At 48.5% G+C, this 24,589-nt stretch overlaps 1 protein-coding gene across 2 annotated transcripts in view; it reads left to right on the top strand.

Moving 5' to 3' along the window:
• Positions 1 to 10,651: 10,651 nt before the first annotated feature.
• Positions 10,652 to 24,589, top strand: part of SH3PXD2A (SH3 and PX domains 2A) — a 210,767-nt gene continuing 196,829 nt past the window's right edge. For both annotated transcript variants that reach the window (XM_037497578.2, XM_037497573.2), the window contains exon 1: positions 10,652 to 10,804. In XM_037497578.2, coding sequence (XP_037353475.1) covers positions 10,733 to 10,804 — 72 coding nt within the window. In that variant the 5' untranslated portion in view covers positions 10,652 to 10,732. The remainder of the gene's footprint in view (positions 10,805 to 24,589) is intronic.

Consider the following 24,589-nt stretch of genomic DNA (forward strand, 5'->3'; position numbering starts at 1 on the left):
AAGGTATTTTTTGCTGAACAAGGAAAATAAAAACTGAGGAGCCCCTTATTGACCCCCTTGAAACGGAACCAATTTAAGAATGTGAGCAGTTGGTAGATCTTACAAGTAATGTAACTTTGAAACAACATTCTTAGTTTGCTCCTCTTTGAAGCTGCTGGATTATTTTCAATGAAGAATGTCAGAAGACTGCAAAGACAAGTTGTTTGAAGACTTACTGGTAAGAACTGTCTTTCTGTAAATCAAGAAGAGCTTGCTATTGTGCAACAATAACAAAATATAGAAAGATACTGATGCAACATAAAACTGGAACGGAAATACCTAACCACCAGCTTCTCATTTCTAAGCTTTTCAAAGCACATTCATTGTCCACACTGATTGATTTTATATTTTCATTTATAATTAATCATTTTTAAATCATGAATATTTCAAAATACTTCATATTTCAGAGAACAGTGTGAAAAATAAGCTCTCTCTCTTTACCCAATTGTAACAAATATTAACACTTTACCACATTCGATTCCTTTTTTTAAAATTTAAATCCTTTAAATCTTTTTGTTCCCTTCTATCACCAGAGGTAACCACTATCCTGAAACTGGTGTATATCCTTTTTGCCCGTGTTAATACTTTGCCATGCATGTATATATATCCATAAATGTGTAATTATGTGTAGTGTAGTGTTGGATTTTCCTCTTCCTGCAATTTACATTGTTTTTACTGTAATCTTATGGAGATTATCTGGGCTAGTCCGTTTAATTTCATTTCAATTAATTTTTTTAGTTTTTAAAAAAATATGTCTTAGTCAATTCTGGCTGGTGTAATAGCCAAACTGGATGGTTTATACAACAGACATTTATTTCTCACGTTCTAGAAGCTGGGAATGCCAGTATGGTTGGGTTCTGGTGAGAAATCTCTTTCTGGTTGTTTTCTCACATAGGAAGGGAAGAAGAGAGAGAATGAGGGAGAGAAAGGGAGGGGAAAACAGAGACAGAGAGGAAAGACTCTTCTGTATCTGTTCTCACAAGGGCTGCATGAGGAGCTCTGTCCTCTTGACCTAATTACTTCCAAAGTCCCCATCTCCAAATACTATCACATTGGGAATTAGGGTTTACTTAAGAATTGGGGATTACACAAACATTCAGTCCACAGCAATAATACTATAAATAATGCACAGCTTAAAACCTTCACCCAGATCAAGATACAGTCTTGTGTCTGCTCGCATTCCCACCTGCCCAGGTTATACTTCTCAGAGGCAACCACAAATCTGACCTCTAGTGCCATAAATTAATTTGGGTAGTTTTGAACTTACTATAAATGAAATCATACAATATATACACTGAGTCTTTTTATTTTACTCCCTCCTCCCTTTCCCAAATTAACATTGTGTCTGTGAGCTTCATTCAGTTTGTTGCCTATAGCAGTTTGACCTTTATCATTGGCATATAGTATTCTATTACATGTATGTAACTCCACTTATTGATCCAGTCAGGATTGGTGGGCTTTAGGGTGAATTTCAGTTTGGAGTTATTAAGAATAGACTACTATAAATATTTTTGTACATTTTTTGGTGGACATATGCATTAATGTCTCTTGGATCTGTACCTAAGAGTGAAATTGCCAGGACATATAGTCATGTGATGCTTAATGACATTTTGGTCAGTGACAGACCAAAATACAGTGGTCTCAGTAGACTGTATCATAAAGTCTAGGGGTATAGCCTATACCACATAGGTCGGTGTCATTAACTCTCTAACATTAGAACAAGGACTAAATTCCTTGATGCATTCCTCAGTACTCTCCCCACTGGTAAGCAACACATGCCTGCAGTATAGGCAAATTATACAGGTTGAACAGTTGCAAGGGATCATATGTCCCCAAAAGTAAAAACTATTTACCATCACTCATTTAACAAACATTTAATGATAACGTGGTATGTGTCAGACATTATTCTCAGCAATGTACTAGGGAGATATTTCTATTTTGTTTCCAAAAGTTTGAGCAGTGGCTACTCCTCATGTGTTAAGCAGAGTAGACAAATGACTAAGAGTCTTGACCTGAAAGAGTGATATTTTCCAAGGAGATCCAGGAATAAATGGTCCTGGTCCACTACTGAAAAACAGCACCCTTACATGAAAATTCAAAAACCTGCCTCACTAGGGCCTCCTACCCCTTTGGAGTGTTCTCAGCATGCCTGCGCAGGATGCTTTGCACTTGTAGACTGGGCATGGCCAGCTCTGACCCCTGCCAGCAGGTAGCCCTGGAATTGGCAGTAGTCACCTCCAGCTGCAAGGTCAGTGTGCAGTAATGCACGGCCCCGTGCTCTTTACTTATAAGGAATGGTTTGTTTTAAGTAAGTTCAGACCTTTTAATATCCCTCCCAAGAAGGTAATTATTCAGAAAACTCCCTCCTCCCTTTCCCAAATTAAAGAAAAAGGGAGAACTGCAGAAAAATAGGAAACATCTGACATCCATGAATTAAAAAAAAATCTTCCCCAAATCCTTAAAATATCTCTTAAGACTTTGAAGTTATGGCCATGTAAGTTGCTATTACTCATTGCAAACATGTGAATGACATTATCCAGGTATGAGAAACCATGAAATAAAAGACAATTCAGAAAACATTGCTTTCAGTCTGTGTAATAAATGCCTTACTTTGAATGCAGAGAAAAAAAGTGCATACTTAATAGAAAATATATTTCTTCCAGTCCTCATTAAGTACATGCTGAGCAATATGTTAAAAATAGAGATTTGAAGGGGCCCAAGTATCTTGGTTTCCCTAGCCTAATTCGTTTGTTTCCTCCAAATAGACTGTGAGTGCCTCCTGGAGTGACATCTTTGCTTGTCACGGAACTCCCATTTGCGAGATAAATACATCAGTTCGGTGATTACTCAGCACAATTCCTCAACAAGCACACAGTAGGGACTTAATAAACAATTTCTGATATTGCTATTATTGCTGTTGTTGCTATGGTTATTATTATGACTAATGGGAACTTTTGGCATTGACTAGATCAGCCCCCAAACATTAGAGATAAAACAAAGTTAGAAAACTAACTAGCATTATTTCTACCCCCACCCCCACTTTATGCGGGCTAAGATGCCTCAGATGTCCTTAGCTCCTCTGATTCCCTCACCCCTGATAAATAGTATCACCAGGCAGAGGCAACTCCACTCTTCACAGTTGCCTTCATTGCACTCCAGGGCCATCCTCTTAACCCAAGCTACTGTCTATATTCCACTGAAGAATTCTGACTGTCCTCCTCCACCAGGTCCCTTCATAGCGGAATCATAGTGACCCTTTCAAAAGGAAAATTAAAGAAACAAGCAACCCTTTCACTATTACAGAGAGATGTGCACTATAGAACTTTAAAAATGTAAACAATTTTTAAAATTTAAAACTTTGCTTCCCCACCCTTGACATTATCCCCATTTACATTTTAGTAGATGTTTGTACCTACCTTGATAATATTTGTCACAATTATAATTTTACACTTATTTGTATTTTTTTTTTAAAGCAATGTGTATCTTTCCCAAAATGATAGGAGCAGAAGTTGTCTGGTTTGTCCCCAGCCTACCACAGTTGCTAGCAGGGTGGATGACACATATTGGTAACTTAAGTAGTTGTTGAATGAAATTAATAAATAAATGAAGTCTTTGAAAAAGTAGACAACTGTTTACGAGATGTATTTGGGACCCGTGGGCTACCCACACCAAACCTCTTTCTTAGAATTAATTCCTCAACCAAATGCCTTGGCTCATGACTGCCCTTTTGTGCTCAATGACTCCACCCCACGATGGCTGGGTGGACACATGACCCAGGCGGGGCCAATCAGCTTCTTGTTTCCCAGGAACTGGAATCTGGATTCCAGAAGCAGCCAGTGAGACTCAGGTGTGTCTAGAATTGAGAGACAGGTAGATACCTAGATGTGTGGGGTGGGCAGGGGGCTCTTGCTATGTGAATGAAAGTAGAGAACAGCGTTTGCAGAAATAGAAGAATAAAACCAGCACACAGTGTTGAGGGAAGAGATGGGGAAAACTATTGCTGACATTCTCAAAGATTTGCTGCTTCCTGTTTCTACTCCATGAAACCCAAATGGGGCTGTGAGTGAGATGGCACTGCATATTGGAAATAAAAAACTCTCTCCCTTTCTTTCTTTCTTTCTTTCTTTCTTTCTTTCTTTCTTTCTTTCTTTCTTTCTTTCTTTCTTTCTTTCTTTCTTTCTTTCTTTCTTTCTTTCTTTCTTTCTTTCTTTCTTTCTTTCTTTCTTTCTTTCTTTCTTTATCTCTCTCTCTCTCTTTCTGCAGACTTGTCATAACTTCTAGTTCTTGTAAGTCAGAAAATCTTAACTAAGACATGTGATACTCACATATTAGTAGGTAAGAGTAATCAAATTGATCACAGTCATCTGCCTAGGGCAATACCTTGATCATACTGCAAATCTAAGCCACCTCTGTGGGGAAAACCAGCTTACCAAGGCTTCGTCTGCCTGCTCTAGCCTATTGGGTAAGAAATGAACAACCATGGGGACATCTGCTTGAGACAGGGCAGGAAGTGAGCTGGAGCCAGACTTCAAGAGTCTTGAATCTTTCACCTGAAATACATATATGGATTCAAACAGGACAAAGAACAGTGATATCTATGACATTTCTGAATAGAGAACTGGGGGGGGGGGCAGAAAAAAAAGGGAGGTCAAACTGAAACCAGACTTAAATTTTTGGTTATTTGTGGCTTCAGGCTATTTCAAGAAAGTGCCTTTGAATTCCCCCAGGGATTTTTTTTACCCCCCTGTTCTTTTTGTCATCCAATGGCCAACTCAAAGTTTATTGACTTCTGGAAAATCCAGGGGATTTTGAAAAAAGAAAATCTGTGGTGGTGTGTAGCTAAAATGGAACTTTGCAGGCTGATTTTTTATACCAAGATGATGCTGGTAACCCCCTACCAGGCAAGATATACCCTGGCAGGCATGTTCAGTGGCTGAGATAGATGGTATGAGGCCATTATCACTCTCATTCCTGAAGGTCTGAAGACATGTGCTGGTTTGGGGACCAGATGTCTGGTCAGTGCTAGGGATGCAGCCTGGAGTTATGGAATAATAATTTTTTCCTTTGTGAATCTAATTGTGTCCTTGGCCTCTTTGGCCATGCCTTTACTAGGTTTCCCATTGGTATTCCAGGGGCACAGCCAATGCTGACATTTCAAAAACTCTGTTGCACCAGGACCCAAACCAGAGTCAAGGCTAAGGCAGGAGGCTGAGACTCTCAATGGCACTGTGTCAAGCCACCTGTAGAGATTTCACTGATAAACTTACTGTATTGGTAGTTGGAGAAGCGGCTTCACTACCTAGTGGTTTGGAAAGCAGGAGGGGCTTGGTATTAAGGCTGCAGTGAACGGCGGTGTTGAACTCACAAGGATTTGTGGGTCTTCATCCTGGTCCCACTCCTCAGCTACCTAGAAGAGGAGAAGGCTGCCTAGAAATTTACTTTCTTTTAGAGACACTACAAAGATGACTTCACAGTCTACTCCAAATTCAGGAGAGATCGTCTACAAGACACTCTCCAAATATAAGTCTACAAGATTTATTAAGTCTGTTGGAGCTAATGTGAGAAAGACAGGAAGAAACAGAAGAAGCAGGAGCAGAAGCAAAAGAGAGAAGAGAGGGAGAGAAGCATGAGCATTCTGGGCTGTTTGTAGTCTGTAAATTGGCAGGTTGCTCATGTCAGGCCCTTCTTGTCCCTTTCAGAGGTCAGCCAGGGACTAAAAGGGATGCAACTTTAGCAGAGGCTGGAGTTAAAGATGCTAACACCACTTTGGCCAGGAGGTGGCCCCAAATTTCACTCAAATTTGCAGATCTCTGGGTAATAGCAGAACTGACCTCAATTTATAGTATCATCCCAGGCATGGAAGGGACCAGAAAGATCACTAGACTCCCTGAGATGGGAGATAATGTCAAGGTCACAAGTCTGTGTTGCAGAGCCAGGACTAGAACAAATGATGGATGAGTTCTGCTCTGCAACTCTGACCTGCTGCTCTTAGGTACCACTTCCATTAGCAACATTGACACATTAACTGTTCAAACCCAAACATTTGAAAAGACAATCTTTTATTGAATGCCTGGCAGGTATAAAACCCTGTGCTGGATGCCCCAGGGGAGGGGATTGGCAGATGGCAGGTGGTGGTCGGGTGAGGGGGAAAAGGTCTAAGTTCACTGTTCTCAGGACCCTCACAGGCTTCTTATAGTTCAGAAAGCACAACCTAAGCACAGCAAGGTTCAGGAACAAAGATGGAAAGGGGCACAACACAATAGCTGAGTAGTCAGAGGGTGACAAATGAGTAGTGACCAAGGAACGATTAGTCATTGCCATAAACTTTTCAAGGAGGAAGAGCATTATACTGCGCCTTTGTCTAGCACCTAAGTGTTTTCAGTGCCATCCTGCATGTTGCCTTCTTTGGCGTGGTCCTGGAGAGCTGATAGGAACTGGGAGTGCCAGAACACTGTGGGGACACATCTCTTCCTTGAGGAGTGACCTGCTTGTACAGAGGGGTGGGGCCAGCTCAGGTATCATGTGATGCTTAATGTGTTACTGAAAAATCAGATGGAGGGTCTCCGAGATTAGAGGGACATGTGAAGGATGTGCGCCATGTGGGACCCTCCTCCGGTGGCGTGGCTGGGGAGCAGCCGGGGATGGAACCGGCGCTGCAGAGGCCGCGGGCAGCTTCGCAACCCAGCGCTCAACCGCTGCGCCACAGGGGAGGCCCTGTAAATGAATTCTTCTTGCCTATAAGTAGGCTCGTGAGCATAGAGGAGAAAGAGCTAGTCTGGGACTACCTTAGCTGCATGGTGTCAGGCACCTTGCTTAGTTTCTCTCTGCCTCGGTCTATTTCTCTATGAAATTAGAGATATAAATAACCTTTGTGGTCCATTCCAGTTAGAAAGTTCTTTGGTTCTAAGCATCCTATAATGATCTGTTTCTGCAAAATCAGATTTTCAGGTATTAGTTAGTTTGCATCTTTATTGTGGGTCTTCTTTCCCTTATTTGCCCTAAACATTTATCTTGGTATTTTTTACAATTGTATTTTCTCATTTGAACTCAGTGTCCTTGGACTGAAGTCATTCCCAATTTGTAGGTAGGGGTGGCAAAATGGGGGTTTCTTTAATCCTGTTCTCTGAGCAGCTGTTTTCAACTCAGAGCACCCAATGCAACTCCTCTGTCCCAGGCATGTGGGATGTGGGGGTATTAAGAGAATCAGAGAGAGTCCTGTCTCCAAGGAGCCTTCGGTGAGTCCCAGTCATGTCAGGGGTGTGCCAGCCAGTAAAAGTGTATTGACTAGAAAGGAATGCTGAAAGCTGGGTTGGGAAAGAAATATGCATGAGGTTGAAACGTCCCCTGGGAAGAAGGGAGAGTCTATACTATTTTATACTTAAAGCCTCTTGGCTGTACAGTCCCAGGAGAGAAAGGAGATCTCCCACAGGATAAATAACACCTCCCCATCGTGGTCCATGGGGTTGGGATGGGGGGCTGGTTCTCAATTGCTTCCTCCTGAGATAATTCAGGAGCAGAGGGGGAAAATGGGAGGGTTCAAACTGTGCTTCAAGACCCTGAATTTAAGAGATGTCAGGTATTCTGGGTTTCTTAGGCTGAATATGACCAATGCCTGTTGGCAAGCACTGAATCACCAGGACGGGGTTGAGGAGAGCATGGCACCTTCCCCCTCACCTCTAGATCTCCTTTCTGATGGTCGCGTTCAGGGTGGGTCCTAACCCAGAAAAAGGAGGAGTGCGGAACTTCTCTGACTCTCAAGGAAACCCAGGGCCTATCAACCCACCCCTTTCCTTCCCCTCCAACAGCTGAGTACCAGCTCCCCCTCACCCAGGAGCTTCCCAGGCTTCATTAGAGCGCCTCCCCCAGAATGCCTTGTGGTCCAGAGAGGAAGAGGGGCCGAGTGCTGTTATGAGTCCTTTTGCTGTGAGCTCACAGCCTGTCTTGATTCATCAGGAACCTCCCTGATTCCCACACACAGCCTTTCCTTTGAGGGGAATTCAGTGCCGAGGGCCTATCCCAGATCTACCTCCTACCCTCCAGGGGAACAGGCCTGGCTCAGGGAGGTGATGCCTTCCTCCTCCTTTTCCCCTCACTGAGCATAAGGCCAGATCACCTTTTCCCGGAAGCCTGCTCCTGCATCCATGTTGGATTTTAACATTTCCTGCAGAGAAGCCCTGTGCCCATGGTCAAGATCCCACACCCTTCTAATTTCTTTCTCAGTGCTTCGTCCCCTTTCCTGATCCTTCCCTCCAAGATGATGGTCTCTACCTCGCCTTTTGCCAGCAGATTTAGGCTTCAGATGACACTTGTAACTTCTCACTCCCCCTTTCCTCCTCCCATTGATCATTCTTTCAACAGGGTCTTGACTACTGTGTATAAGATACTGTGCTTGACTATGAGGCGTGCAGAGAATATTAGGTCACTAAGAGCCAGGTCCTGTGCACATGGTGCTTTCAGAAGAAATGAAGTGTGTTATGAATAAAACTGCACGTCAAAGCAGTTCAGGGCAAGTGCCATTGACCAGAAGAGTTCAGAGGAGGCAGAGTATATTCCAAGATGCTCCAAACTCTGCCCAGTCTCCAGGGCCCATCACAGGGACAGCCTCTTTGACGGAGCCCTCCTTGATCATGCCTGGTCTCCATTTAAAGGTATCCTCAATTCTCAAGTGGACTACCTACGTTTTGAGAGAAGGGAGGCACAACTGTCAATTGGATTCAATTTTCACAAACATTGATTGGCTGACTCTTGTCAGTCTCTTAATGCCTTGTAAATGAGCTCAGAATAGGTGCACAATCCTTAAAGTTCTAGAATTTCAGAGAAGAAAATTTGTTTACTTTTTTAATGTCAAAACCCATACATGCTAATTATAAAAACAAAGAACTCAAAATTGCCTCCATAAGCGTAACCATAGCTAAGAATTTGGAGTGTATGTGGGAAGGGATCCTATAAGACCATCTATCAATAGTTAAGCACCCACATTTTACAAATGAGAACATTAAGGTGACTAATACCTGTGGCATTAAGTGATTTGTTCAAGGTCAAATATTTAGAGAGTGGTATCGGCTCATGTTCTAGCATCCTTCTCCAAGAAGACTGCAGCGATAGTGGGGTACTCTGTACCAAGAAAATGTGTGCAAAGTCTTAGATTGGCACATGGGTTCTGACCAAGCAGAAAAGGATGTTGCTACCACAAATTCATAAAATTGTTTGGTCCCCATTTCGGATGTCACAAAGCTTTACTGTAATCGTGAAACAATCGAATTAGTTGCAAAAACACGACCTCTTTAAATATTTGAAACTAGAATGGAAAAAAATGTTGAAATACAGCGAGGGTGGGGGAGAAAGAGGAGCAAAGTCCAATTAACCAGTGATTGTGTACTATGTCCAGGGCGGGACAAGTGGCTTCCAAAGTCGGTTTTCCAGACCAGAGGGATGGGTGTTGAGAAAGTCAAAACTGGGGCCAATGATGAGCTTCTTGCCCGCCCCCCGCAAAAAGGATTTTCCCACCATTGTGTGCGCCCTTCTCTCCTCCCCACCTCGGGAGGGCCCTAGGGGAGCCCTGGTGTTGTGCAGTCTTGTACCCCTACTGGTAGATGATGTCACAGGTTAGTTACACAGGCCCAGATCGATGGCTGGACGACTCAGGCAGTGGATCAATATCATTTCCGGGGAGAATTCACCCTTTGTGACCCGCAGGGGGGCAGGTGGTTTATCTAAAGGGGCTCTGGCTGCAAGGATTTAATACTGGCCCCTCCCCATTCTTCAGCCTCCTCCTGAGGGGTGGGGGGCTGAGGGTGGCGCTGGGCAGTTACAGCAGGGTAATAAACTACTTTTCATTAAAGAGCTCGGGGGATGGGAGTGGGAGGTGGACGGAAAGATGAGGGCAAAACCTCTCCAAGACCGAAAGCCAGAAAAGGGGCGCTTCGGGACCCCCCTCCCTTCAAAGCCACCCTGAGTTTCAGCGCCCAGCGAACAAGCCCAGCGCCGCGCCAGGCCGCGGGCTGCGCTCTCCGCTCGGCGGGGCGCGCGGCCCGCCCTCTCCTCTCCGGCGGGGCTGCAGCCCCCTCCCCGCGGCCCCGAGCCCCTCCCCCGGGCCCGGAGCCCCTCCCCGCGCGCGTCCCCTCTCTCTCCTCCCTTCCCTTCTCTTCCCTTCCCTTCCCTTCCCTTCCCTTCCCTTCTCTTCCCTTCCCTTCCCTTCCCTTCCTTCCCTTCCCTTCCCAGCCGGCCCGGCCCTGCCTCCGCCTCCTGCGCCCCAGCTTCAGCCAGCGCCGAGCCCCCCGGAGCCCGAGCGCGGCGAAGGGGCACCGCCCGCCCCTCCCCGGCGCGCTGACAGCAGGCTCCGGGGCCCCCGCCCCGTCCCCGCGCCCGCGGGACACACCCCCGCCCCTCCCCTGCTGCCAGTTCCCGCCGGACCCGCCGGGCGGCGGAGAGAGCGGGCGAGCCGGAGAGCGGCGGCGCGGGCGCGGGCAGGGGCGCGCGGCAGGCCCACCCGGAGCCGCCCGGGGCGCACGGAGCCCGCGTCGCCGGGGGGCTGACCCCGCCCGGGCCGAGCCTGCGGGCGCCGGGGAGCGGCGGCGGCGCGCGGGACGCGAGAGGCGGGCGGCCCCGGGCAGCGGGAGCCGGAGGAGCCGCGGGAGCCGGGCCGGGATGAGAAGGTGACGCCGCCGGGGGGCGCCACTCGCTTTGTGGGAAGATGCTCGCCTACTGCGTGCAGGACGCCGCCGTGGTGGACGTGGAGAAGCGGAGGAACCCCTCCAAGCACTACGTGAGTGCGCGCCGCCGACCCCCGCGGCCAGGGCCGGGGTGGGCGCCGCAGCCCCGCGCGCCGGTGCCCGAGCTGCGCGCCCTCAGGCCGCGCGCGCCCGCGGAGCTCCTGCGCCGGGCCGCGAGCCCCGGGGAAGCCGCTTCTGCCCTTGCCCCACTGCCCCTTCCCTTCCTCGTTTTCTTTTTTTGGCTTTGGAATTGGCAAGTGGCTGCCCTTGTCTGTAACGGCGGTGAAGTCATCTGTCCGCTGAGCCTTGATGGATGGCGGGGGAGCGCGGGGGAGCGTTCCCCAAGCCCTCACCGAGCGGCTCCGCGGGGAAAGTCCGTCTCCCCGGCCTGCCCTGGGGGCCCGGGTCGCTCACGCGCGCTCAGACCCTGGGGCGGGCGCAGGCGCGCGCGGGGGGAGCCCGCGCCCCCTCCCGCGTCGGCTGCGGTCTCTGCGCCCCGCGGCCTGGGGCTGGGGGCTGAGGGAAGCCGCCGCGCCCCTGCCCCGCCTCCACCCTCAGCCCTGAGCTTTGATTTCCTTCTTAGAGTCATTGTGTCCGTTGATGTGAGGAGAATTGTGGCTTTTCCTTTCATCCCTCCTCTGGACGTGACCCTTAGCCGGGTTCATTTCCTCTTAAGTGATGCTCCATCTCCAGACACGCGGAGGCAAATGTTTGCTGTGGTCTCCGAGGAACGGCAGCCCGCCCCTCCCCCCCTCCCCAAACTTAATGAGCAGGGGCTAAGGGTGACTGAGCGAGCCCCGGGGTCTTTGTGACACGTCCCCCTTTCATCTCAGCCGCTCCTGTCGTCCCGTCCTTAGCACCTGAGGAAGTAAACACAGTGTCCTTGACGCCCGGGCACGCCTGTCTGAGGGGCTCTGCGCCTGGACTTGAGATAGAAAAGACAGCTGGGCATCCAACGCTGGAGGACTTTGGGACAGCAGGGCTACCTCATTTTTGCAAATTAGGCACTTAAAGGAGCAGTTAGAATGCTCAGAGCATTAATTTTAACAATTAAAACAGGCTGTTGTTTGCTGCCCTCGCACTGCATATTGATCCCTGAAGTGCCTTTTATTTCTCTGCTGGAAGAGGGCGGGCTGGTCTTCATGTCGGCCTTAGGCTACATTATCTGCCTTTATCACCAATAGCTCTGAACTGGGGGTTTCTTTATAGTGGGGCAGTAGGCGAGGGCTCAGATTGGGCCGGAGAGAAGTGGTGGAGGCTGGTACCTACCGGATCTGGGGTAGAGGTGGGTGCCCAAGGGAGCATTCAGAGTGCACTTCCTTTTGTGTTATCTGGCTCCGCAAATATTTTCCTTTGCCTTTTGGGAGAGCTCATTTTGAAGGACTTTGGTCACTCTGCTCCAGGACCCAGGTTTGTCCCTTTGCACTTCACAGTGCTTATTATCAAGTCAACTCTCCTAAACTCCTTTCTCCGTTGTTGCAGACCAAGTTTTAGGGGTTTTCTTTTCTGGTCCTCAGTCAAAGTTGGCGCTGCTTTCAACAGATGGCACTCTCTGCTCTAAGATCCAGGCAGGTGTTTTTCTGGCTCTGGATTTTAAATGAAACTTCAAATCTTAGAGCCTGACCAGTGATGTCCACTGTTACGGACGTAGGATACTGTCAGCCTGGAGTATTGAATAAGCAGCCGGGACCTACCATAGGCAGTGTTGAGAGGCGGAGCTCTGAGTAGCCTTGTTGGAAGCCTGGCTCAGTCGCTAACTGGCTATGTAAACTTTGTGGACCTCAGTTTCCTCATTTTCAAAGTGAGGGCAATAATAGTACCTTCTTCATAGGGTTGTCTGGAGAATTAAATGAGCTCATCCATGCAAAACACTTAACCCAGTTCCTGGCACCTAACAAGCACTCATTAAATAGTAGATTGTGGGTCGGAGCCTGACTAAGAGCACTTTCGAAAAGCAGCTATTAATGGTCTGGCAAAGAAGAGGAAAGTTTGGGGTTTTAAGATTGATAATAACTTATTCTTTGTGACAAGTACAAAAGGAGGCCTAATATCCTTGAAATGATCATTTCCTCCCTTTTTACGGACAGAATGTATCCCTGACATCTCCACTTCCCATGTAAGAACTGACATGTTTGGAGGCAGGAGTGCTGTCACTCCCATACAGAGCTCTGATCCGAGGTTATGGAAAACAGCCAAAGGAGAAAGTGTTCCGTGCTGTGGAATCATGGAGCTGGCAGGGACCTGAGGACTCATCAGCTCTGCCCCCCCGCCATTTTACAGATGAAGCTGAGAACCAGATGGGGTAAAGTCACTCCAAAACACCTAGTCACAGGCACCTGGGTCTAACTGACCTAGATCCCATGGTGTAGGACTTGTTCATCCAAGTGTGTCCTAAGTCTGGCTGGGATTTACTATGAGAATAAATATCTGCTGGTAGCAAGAGGTTCTTACACATTTGTACCATTAATGCATAACAGGGAGGAAGGTGTCTGATAGTACAATGTGTGCGGTGGGGTCAACAGGACAGGAAGAGCAGGCTGGGGGGAGGCTATGTCTCTGGGCTGAGGCTCTCCTCCTCTCTTGGCCCTTGCACAGTGGACACCACAAAGTAGAAGGTCAAGTGTTCTGGGAAAGGCTTTCTGGTGTGGGTAGCTGGCAGGACATGCTGCACCCAAGTCCCATATGTTCTGGAAGCCCTCTGCACTGGAGAAACATGCCTCTTTCCCGCCTCTCCTCCACTAGTGGTGAATTCTGAGTCTGTGGTTTGGCAAATTGCAGAGCAGAGAGGTTTTATGGGATGTGCATGTTAGCTGGAGCTAGCTGATGAGAGGCTTGGGGGCCAAGCATGAGGGGCTTTTCTGGCTTCCAGCATATCAGGACCACACTGCCAAGGTTCTCTCGGGCTATCCACTAAAGGGCGGGCTCATCCCCCTGGCAAGGGGAGCTGCCTAGACACCGAGGGGTGTTTTGTGTTTTTTGTCTGTTTATAAAAGACAGGTAAATGGACTCCATCCTTTGGATGATATTGTCAGCCTTTGGCTTCCTTCCAGAGGAGGGTGGGCAGCTGCTGCTTTGGCCAGGATACCTAGCATGGAATTGGGCTCCTCTCTTGAGTTTGATGAGCTGCTACTTGGGAGGCCTCAGGTAAACAGACTTCAGCCTCAGACCACTTCTTGATGATGCTGGATGCAAACTGCAGATATTGTCATTTGTAAGTTTTTCATAAGGATGTGAGTTCAGGTTCCCATAATTCTTTGCGCCCACATGCACGTGCAGGTATATGTCAAGTCAATGATGGAGAGAAGCTTGCTTATCTAACACAAACAAGAAATTATTTGTTTAGGGCCTCCGCTGGTGGCACAGGCGGTTGAGCTCAGCGCTGTGAAGCTGTCTGCAGCCTCTGCAGCACCTGTTCGATCCTGGCCGGCCCGCAGACCTCTCCTGTCGCACCTGCTGCTCCCCTCAGCAGTGTATTTCATCAGTCTGCCTGTTCTGTTCCCTGCTCTGTCTCTGGTGAATCCTCTCACCCTTCCGCAGATCTGGCCTGTACCCCGGTTCTTGTATAAATGGATAGATAAATCTTAAAAAAAAAAAAGAAATTATTTGTTTGAATTTGGGAGGTGTGGTGCTTTCAAAGTCATTTCCTTTCCTGATTGTTTATTTCAGACAAATACCAGTAATGAATGTTCTGATCCTCTCAGGACTTTTTAGGAAATGCAAGTAATAGACAGTGTTAGAAGTTTGCATCGATGGTGCCAAATGCTTAATGTGCACGATTTCATGGCATTCCTACCGTTGACGGAACGCACGCTAAGATGGGCTAGGTTCTCTGATTCCTTTATACAGAGGGCTGAGTTAAGACTTGGAGAGGTTAGAGGTTGCTCAGGGTCTCCATGTTACTGTAACAAGGCAGATCTGGGTAAACTCAGGTCAGCTGACCTCTAGAGGAGGGTATGAATATAAGATGGGGTGCTTCTCATCAACTGGTGTCCTGTTGGGGGGACCAGGCTCAGATCTGCATGACAGCAGAGAGCCCTGAAAGTGGTGTTTGAGAACTGCCTTATCATGTGTGACTGTCACCATGTGCCACAGAGATTGAGCTGATGAGGAGTGGTCACCATGAAGCAGGAGCAGTGGAGCAAATCCTCATCTGTAACCTCTCAGGTCTTTTGAGAAATTTGCCAGAGATTATTTTGGGTAAGGCTTCTACTTACTTTCTGGCCCCCACTATGGGCCCCCAATCTCTACTCATTTCTGTCTGGCTTTTCTAAACACCAGTACACTGGAGTCCATGTAGGACCTGATAGGTGAAGCTGAGAGAGAAGGAAAGACTGAGGCAAAAGGGAAGGCCCAGGTCATAGTGTAAGGGGAAGTTGCCCTACGTGTCCCGTGGAAGACACCCAGCATACAAAAGACACAGATAAACAGAGAAAAGCTGTTCAGACCTGGAGGCCTTCTAGGAGTGGTCTGATGATGGCTCCCTGGTAGGTTGGGGAGGAGAAGGGAACAAATGTGAGTTGGGGGAATAGAGGTGCTCCAGGTGAAGGCAGGTGAGAGGATCCTAACCCTAAGATCAGTGCCATACATGGGTTAGCTCCCTTGCTGAGTGCCCATGATCTCTCTCTCTCTGTCTCTCTGTCTGTCTCACACGCATGAGACACACACACACACACACACACACACACACACACACACACCCCTCCCCCCAAGAATAATTTCTTCTCTTTCTCTGAGGAGGCAAGTGATCTAGGGATGATTCACAGGTCTGACAGGCTCCCTGCTCATGGAACAGCTAACCACATCCTTCAAGGCCGTTGGAACAGGGAACACAACAGCCGTTTGTCATGACTCGTTCTAGAACTGAGTGAGGATGTTGGGGGTGGCAAATCAGGATTGGAATCACTGTGTGTGGTGGCAGGCAGAGGGAGGGGAAGGGAAGGGAAAAATCGACCTATCTGATGTCATAGGAGACTGGTTCCAGCTCCAGAACTACAAGTGCCAGCGGCCCCCATTTTCCAAAGAGATGTCCGGGGCCAGCACGACTTAATGGCCAGTGGAGGCTGTGAATTAGACAAGTGTTGTGTGGACTTCTGTCTTGGGTTTGCATAGCCAGCCCTGGAAATTGCCTTCTAATTTCCTCAGCCTGAGTCACTGAGTAGATTCTTTCTTGGCCAGAAAAAGTCTAAGAGGCAACTCCGTACTCTTTCACCTCTTAATTAATTAAACAAAATAAAACATAATAGCATTACACACATGGTCGTCACACTCACTCCTCTGCTTTGAGAATCCAGGAACGGGATAATAGATTAGGACAGACATCCAGGGAACAGGAAGGACAAGGGGTGTATGTGGGAAATGAGGTGGAGATTCTGGCTTTGGAAATAGGTTCTGAGCCAGAATCAGAGGTGTTCTCTGCTTTGATAATTGCCAAAAATAATGGAAGCATCCTGTAGGGTGATCAGCATTTCAAGAGGTGGGTTCCCAGAGCTGCGGATGACTTCTCACTTCAGCAGGGCTGTTGCTACGTGTAGTGGAGTCTGTCTCAGAAAGGCAGGTGAGTGGAGAGGCCAGGGTTCTGGAAGAGGGCCCATAGAAAGGCTCCTCTTGTGCTCCCCCCACCCCACAGTTGACCTCCTGTTACTGCATCAGCAACATGACACCAGAAGATGTCAAGATGCACAGTGAGGGGAAGGCAGGACCACCATGTTGCAGTGTAGAAGATCCCTTCTGGCAAGGGAGTAGGTGCTTTTTATTCCCCGTTTTACAGATGTGGAGATTGAGACTCAGTTATGTGACTCACACTCGGTCATTCAGAGGGAGGGCTGGGATTCTTACCTGGTCTCTGACACCCAAGTCTGTGACCTGTCACTCTCTTCCCATTAGGGCTGCTTGTGAGAGGGGCCACGAAAAAGCTGAGTCAACTAGGCAGTTCTTCCTGGGAGGGGGCCATGGGTCTCCAGAGGCTGTGTGGTCGGACAGCCCAAGGCGCTGCTCTTCTTTGGCTGGAATCCCATCTCTACCAGGGGACCGGTGCAAGTTACTTACATGTCTGTGCCTCGGTTTACTTGCTAGGGGAGAAAATGTGCAGAAAATAGAATTGTGGTGAGGACTAAATGAGTTAACAAGTGAAAAGCCGAGAATAGCACCTAGCACGTATTAAACACAAGTGTTTGCTGTAATAATGACTAAGGCCCGAAGCTGCTCTCTGTGAACTGGAGTTTCAGGGAAGGCAGTGGAAAAGCCACCCTTCGTGATGGGCCTTGAGTAACTGGGATTTATTTGGGAAAGAGTTGGATTTTGGTGGGAATAGGAGGGGCAGGGCAATCTAAGAAACAGAAAAGCAAAGGTGCTGGAGGTGGAACGTGCCAGGAAAATATGGACAAAACCCAAAAATGACCGTGGGGCTATGGGGAAGAAAGGGGTGCCAGCTTCTGAGGGCCTCGCTGAGGGACAGAAAACCTTCCTCTGTGTGCAGTGCTGTATGAATTATGCAGGAGACATGTGGGACCCTTCACTCTGTCTCTGGGATCCCTAGAATATGAACTTCAGAAATAGTGAAATTGATGCCTGTTATAAGGGTGTCTACTGCAGAGACACCCTTACTTTGCTTCTCTCCCAAGGACTGTTGGGGAGGGGAGCTGACTGTCTCTGTGGGCCTCAGGGCTGGCTCGAGTGTTGTCCTTGCTGCTATGGAGGGAGAAAGGACGGAGCCCTTTTTCTAGTTCTGTGATGGGGAGTCTAGTTGGCGGGCAGAAGACCAGCCCCTTTGTACAACTCTTACTCAGGGGGGTCAGGCTACCTTGTAAAAGTTGATTGCACCCTGAGGGAGAAGTCTTGGGGAGGGAGGTGGAGGAGAACGGAGAACATCCAGAGGCCTTGGCTGTGTTGACCTCCGCAGTGGAGGGCCTCGGTTGGCCAGGCCTGATGTAGCTGCACAATGTCACCATGGCTGACTTCATCCACAGTCCCAACACCGCTGCCAAAGCCCCCCTGTGGTGAGAGGGAGAAAACCCCCATCCTACTAGGGCCTGAGGTTGATCCTAAGCAGCCAGTGTGTCTTTGAAGTCTCTGTTGCTGAAACATTCATGCTGATGTTGCCTTCTACTTCAACATCTCTCCCAACTTCTTTTAAATATAGTGTCTTGAATTACTTGTTCATTTATTCAACACCCCCGCCCCAATATTCCAGTAAACCTGATTCTTTAGGGGAAAAAAATGTAATAAAAATAATTGAAAAACAGCTAACATTTCTAAATGCTTTCTACGGCTGAGAGTTTTATATGTTCAACTCTCAAAATTGCCTCCCACCCCTACCCCAGAGTGTGATTATTGGTGTCCGCGTCGGACAGGAGAATGCTAAGACCAGATTGCTGAAATGAATTGCCAAACACCATGCAGCTAATAAACTGTGGGGGACCCCCCCCCATCACTACTGCTGCTCCAGGCCTTCTGGGCCCAAAGCCTGCTCTGTCCTCACAGAGACCTCACAACTCCTTAATCACAGTCCACCTGGGGTTCCACCTGGGGTTTCACCTGAGACCTGGCTGATCGACCTTTCAAACTGTGAGACCTTCCACGTGTCACTTTCCCCTTCCAGCTCTCCATTTGCTCATCCAGAAAACGGGTGCTTGCTTCCTTTCTGGCCTGCCTTGCTCGGGAAGGTAAAAGCTTCTTTGAGAAAATAACCATGTGAAGGTACCCCAATCCTCCTCAGTCTGGTTTCTGAATCATTTGGGGCAGAGGAGGCTTTTAAAAGGACGCTGTTTCTGACTCCTGGGGAAAGGTTAGACCAGTTTTATCTTCCATGTACCCCCCTCCACCCACTCCCCCCCACGCCCCAAACCTTGTAGCTTGGGCTGACTCAGGATCATCTCAGGCTCTCAGTCAGGGACGATGTCTTCCAGAGAAGCACCTCTGGGAACTGCTTTTTCCCAAGTCTGTCATTTTGGTGAAAGGAAGAGACAAAGAGACGGAGCTATTTGTGGTCCCTCTCTATGCTATTACCTGAGTGGGAGGAAGTGACATCCAGGCACAGAGTTAGCCAAGGGGAAACAGCTGTGCTTTCTGCCCCTCCTGGGCTGCTTTTCTGGCTCTTTGCCGTCATTTCCCTTTGGCCAGTGAGGAAACCCCCGTACTCAGGCCTGGGTGGAGGCGCATGGTGGGGTGGGACAGAAAACCTTCCTCTGTGTGCAGTGCTGTATGAATTATGCAGGAGACACGTGGGACCCTTCACTCTGTCTCTGGGATCCCTAGAATATGAACTTCAGAAATAATGAAATTGATGCCTGTTATCAGATCTGCCTTCAACTCCCAATGGTGATAGTGAACTTACAGGGCCTATCTGGTAAGGTCGGGGGTTGAGTGACTGGGGGCCAGCCTGACTTCTGCCCCTCACTGCGTGGTTCCTTGCTGGTTTCCTTTTCCCAGGAATGTTCTCACTCATAATCAAGGAGATCTTGGCCTGTATTACGAGGACAGCAGGCTCATACAGCACCGTGGATGGAATTCCACTATAGTGCCATGCACTGCTCAGACCTTTTAATTATAATCTCTGCTCTCAACATAGCCCTGAAGGTATGAATTTCTACCCCATTTTACTCATGGAGACTAAGGTTCAGTTGCATTGAGTTTAGGTTGCATTGTTGGTAAAGCACAAAGCCAGGTGTGTTTGCCTCACAACACAGGACCCCACCCCCACCCCCAGCCTGTGCCTGTCTCATGCTGTCACTGTGCCTTATACACTTGGCCTCTCTCTAGGCTGCCCTGGGGTCCCCTGATTCTGCTGGCCCAGCATGTCATCCTCCTGCTGCAGAGTGTTCTTTGTCGAGAAGCCTGCTTTGCTGCTTTTGCCCACCTAAGAGTTCTGGGCTTAAAGGGATTGTCCCTGTCTTTTGAAGTGACTGCTTTATAAACTTTGTCATGGCAGGCCCCATTCCAACCCAGCTTTATTCCGTTTCCTGATGGCCCAGACCCAAAGGGCTATTTTAAGGGACTCGCCTGTGTGGGAGAATTTCTCTTTGTAACAACAGAGAGGGAGGCCTAGCTAGCCTGGCATGGTGCTGGCTCCAGGCTCTGAGGGTAAAACACCTCCTGCTTTCTGCCTCCAGGGCTATAATCAATTCAAGGGGCTCTCAGCACAGTTCAGGCACACAGAAGGGACACAAACACTTGTCAGTGTGGGCAGGGGTTCCAGAGGTGACTACCAGGGTTTCTGCTGCTCTCATTCCCCATGGATTGGCAAACCCTTCTCCCAAAGAGTTAAGGTCTCTAATAGAACAATGTCTTAACTTTGGTTTCAAGCCAGTATTAATTATTTACTTTAGTCATTACTCATTGGCAATTGGAGACAGGCAGCTTCATTTCCCCATGATTTCTAGGCATGGCAGCTCCCGGGCAAGGGGCATGGGGGAGCTGAGACAGAATGTGTGAGGGGACCCCAAGTTAGGTGCAGGCACTGGCTTGGGTCTCCTCTATGGTCTCATGTGATCCCCACTGCAAACTCTGAGCACCAGCCCTGTATTAGAGGAGGAACCAGAGCTCGGGGAGCTGCCTGCTGCATCTGGCCCTCCATCACAGAGCCAGAGCCGGGTTCCAACCCAGACTCTGCAGCAACAAAGCCAGTGATGGGTTCACGGCGCACCCTGGAGATTTGATGGACTGCCCTCAGTGATTGGGATAAGAGAACTCCTCTGGAAGTGTATCTAATGGCTGCGCTTGGTCTTCATTTTCTCTACACTCCATCAGATTCTGGTTTCTGTGGCTGTATTTCTACCTCTGTGGCACACACATCCACTGGGGTCTTGACCCTGATTTTTGGGGTCTGGAATGCTCCCTGAGAGCCCTGAGCTCTTAAGTAAGGAAGTAGTTCCAGAGGGGCGTGGGGCAGTGAAGGCTTTATAGATGGTTTTGTCTCCTAAATCTCCCAGAGGCTGGGAGACTGGGAGGTCACATGGGTCCCCAGCTAAAAGTTCAAGGATCTGGATTAAGCCCTGGGTCATTACTTCAAGTCCCTCCATTAACAATGCAATACAATTTTTGCTGGTGGTTGGGCTGAGATAACAAACGTCTCAATACCAAGAATGGACCCGTGGCAAGACGTGGCCTGCTTTTTAAAATTTAGGCTTTTATTTCCCTTGATTTCTTGTCCAGAGTCACTCTTGAAGACCTGACCCTTCAAGGCCTGCTTTGCTGGGGGCTTTGCTTTGTGTCCTTGGGGATGGTGGCTAACATGCACTGTGCTTGGGAGCGGGTGGGGAGGGTGAAGGGGAGTGGTTAACTCCAGGACACTTTCAGCCTGCTGTTTGCTCAGGCTGAACTAGGCTCTGGCAACTAGAATAAGCCCCAGGGAGGGCCACCAGTTGGAAGTTGGGGAAAGAGAATAAGGGCAGGGCACCAATGGCCTCTGCTAGCTGCATCTAGGCTTTGAAATCTCTTACCTTGTTCCATTTGGACAAGTTTCTTTTCACTGCAGTTTTCTGATCTGTAAAATGGGACTACTTATACTAATGCATCCTAGTCTATATGGTTAGTATTCTTTACCATGCTTGGCACATGATAACTGTTTAATAAATGATAGCTCTTGCTATTATCATCATTATTGTGGTCATTCTTCATGATTTTACCCTGTTTCTGCCACTCCCTACCCCCAAGCTTCTCTGACTTTTTTTTTTTAATAAGTGGGGTAGGAATTGTTTTTTTTTTTTTTTTAAAGATTTATTTATTTATTTATACAAGCACTGGGTACAGTCAGAAGCGCGGGAGGGTGAGAGAATTCACCAGAGCCAGAGCGGGGAGCAGAGCAGGCAGAAGGACCGAAGCACACTGCTGAGGGGAGCAGCGGGCGGCAGGAGAGGTCTGCGCGCCATGCGGGATCCTCCTCCAGTGGCCGGGGAGCAGCCCGGGATCGAACCGGCACTGCAGAGGCTGTGGGCAGCTTCGCAACCCAGCCCTCAACCACTGCGCCACCAGGGGAGGCCCTGTTTTTTTTTTTTTTAAAGGATTTATTTATTTATACAAGAACCAGGGTACAGGCCAGATGCGCGGGAGGATGAGAGGATTCACCAGAGACAGAGCGGGGAACAGAAGAGGCAGACTGACAAAACACACTGCTGAGGGGAGCAGCGGGTGAGACAGGAGAGGTCTGCTGCACCTTGTGGGACCCTCGCCGGCCGGCTGGGATCAAACCCGCACTGCAGAGGCTGCGGACAGCTTCACAGGTCTGAGCTCAACTGCCTGCACTACCAGGGGAGGCCCTTCTCTGACTTCTTATCTTGTAATATTCCTGTCTGTGAATATTTATATTTATTGTTTCTACTTCTCATGCGACACTTACCAAGAATGACTTTGAATTGGTCAGCTTTCGGCAAGTCTATATCTAGTATGCCCAGTTGATGGAAAAATTCCTTGAGGGATGGACCTTGATATTGATTCATAATCAATCAATCAATCAATCAATCAAACAAACAAACAACATTTCAATGTCACTATGTGCCAAGATCGTGGGACAGAGCAGGGCAGTTTAAATCCCTGCCCTTTTATATTTTATTTTATTTTTTATATTTTTTTAAAGATTTATTTATTTATGCATACAAGAACTGGGGTACAGGCCAGAGTTTCAGGGGGTGAGAGGGTCCACCAGAGACAGAGCAGGGAACAGAACAGGCAGACTGACTGAAACACACTGCTGAGGGGAGCAGCGGGCGAGACAGGAAAGGTCTGCTGTACCATGTGGGTATCTCCCTGGCTGGGGATCGAACTCTTGCTGCAGTGGCTGCGGATAGCTTCAAAGGTTGCATCTTAATCCCTTGCGCCACCAGGGAGGCCCCCTGCCCTTTAGAGCTTATATTCCATAGGGGAATGGAAACAGCAAACAAACCTATTTTAGGTAAAATATATAGTGTGTTAGATGGGGATAAGTGCTATAGAGAAATCTAAGCAGGGTAAGGAGATGGAATGGTGGAGTGGCCATGCTGTTTCAGTGTTGCCAGGGACGGCCCCACTGTACAGTGACTTTTGAGGAGGATCTGAGGAAGGCAAGGGCGGGAGGCATGGGGGTATTTGGGGGAAAAGTGGTTAAGGAAGAGGGAACAGCAAGTGCTAAAACCTTGAGGTAAGACTGGTTACCCAAAGGTCTTTTCGGGGAAGAGCAAGGAAGCTGGTGCGTTGAGTGGGATTGAGGGAAGAGCAGTGGGTGTTGAGGTCAGACAGGGAAAGAGGTCAAGTTGAACCTTGTATCCCTCCCAGCAGGAGGTCTGCTCAGCTTTGAGGTCTCCTCAGGACCTGCAGAAGACAGACCCTTTAGGCCCCTGACCCCCAAGAAGGACTCTCTGGGGAAACAGCCTCCATCAGCCAGGCCATGATAGAGCTCCAGAACCTCAAATGCAGTGCACATGTTGGGAAATTTCACTGACAGAGCAATTGTTATGTACCTCCCGTGTGGGAGACACCAGGCCGAAAGCTGATTCTTCAGCTGGAAGCCAGAGTTTGGTAGGTGCCCCCTTGCTTGCAGAGGACCTGGATGGCAGTAGGTCAGCCTGTGGACAAAGGCTTCATTCTAGCAAAGTCCCTTCCTCCTGGCTTGTTTTTGTTTGTTTGTTTTAAAGAACTGCAACTTATAACTTACAGTTGTAGAAATTGGTTTTTGAAATTAAAATATATATTCCTATCAATTTACAGTAAATGGTGTCTCAGGTCAGTCCACCAAAAACTTTCTCATTCTCAAGTAGATGAATTTATAACACCAAGAACCATATGTTTACTTACATTATGGGCCAGTCTGGGACCTAAACTCTCTGTGTGTATTTGGGAAAATTATCACAGTGAGAAGGAAATTTCTGGGATCAATGGCAGTGATGACAGTGATGATGATGGTAGCAGCAGCACCGGCCACTCTTCTAAGCACTTCACTTATTTAAATCTTATCAAAAAACACTATTATGGTCCTTATTTTGATGATGTAAATGGAGATACAGCTTAATCAACCAAAGGTCCCAGGCTAAGATGAGGCTGAACTGGGGTGCAGAGCCAGGTGCTTCAGAAAACTCTTCTTCCTGGCCCTGGTCGGCCATCTGTAGACCTTTTGAGGTGTCCTCCACTCTGCGAGAGTGGAATTAACAATGGTCCGAGTCAGGGAACAGAAGCTATGGGTGGTGAGCAGAGCAGACCCTCTTTCTTCCCTGAGACAGGAAAAGCCATTTGTTCCTGGAACCTGACACTGCAGGGGGTGGGTTTGCTGTCAGTTGTCTTCCTGGGCCATTAACAAGTCCAGCACATGGGGCTGGGGTGGGGGGTGGGTCTCAGACACTGTGTTGTGGTAGAGGCCGGATTAGAGTGTCTGGCAAGATGTTCCTGACACCTAGACCAGGCAGCTATCAGCAAAGCCCAGCAGGTGGCCGGGGCTGCTGGGAGGGGGCACCCTCCCCACCCTGCCCTGTTCAGTTTATTGTTGGAATGAGGTGAGTCCAAACCAGTCCCCAAAATAAACAGCAGCTGTTTGACTACATCGGTCTGCTTCAGCTGCCAGTCTGTCAACAGCCCCTGGCTCTCTCCTGGCCCTGCCCATTTTGGGTTGAATGGCATTGGGCGTTGGGGGCCCACTCACTGCCCTATGGAGTCTGCCTTGTTTGCTGGCCAGCTAGTTTGCCCTGGCATGCCCTCTCCCTGCCCATGCTGGTCTGCTAGCCACCCACTGGCTCTGTCTCTCCCTGCCCAGCAGTGTGGTAGGTCCTCATGGTGATCACAAGCTCAGGTTCCAGAGTCTGACATCAGTGGCTTCTAAGTGGCTCTGCCATTTAGCTGGTGACCACGGGCAGGTAGCCTTACTCTGAGCCTCAGTGTCC

Source organism: Talpa occidentalis, unplaced genomic scaffold (genome assembly GCF_014898055.3).
Source record: "Talpa occidentalis isolate TD23 unplaced genomic scaffold, MPIMG_talOcc4v2.1 talOcc4.8, whole genome shotgun sequence".
Lineage (NCBI taxonomy): Eukaryota > Metazoa > Chordata > Mammalia > Eulipotyphla > Talpidae > Talpa > Talpa occidentalis.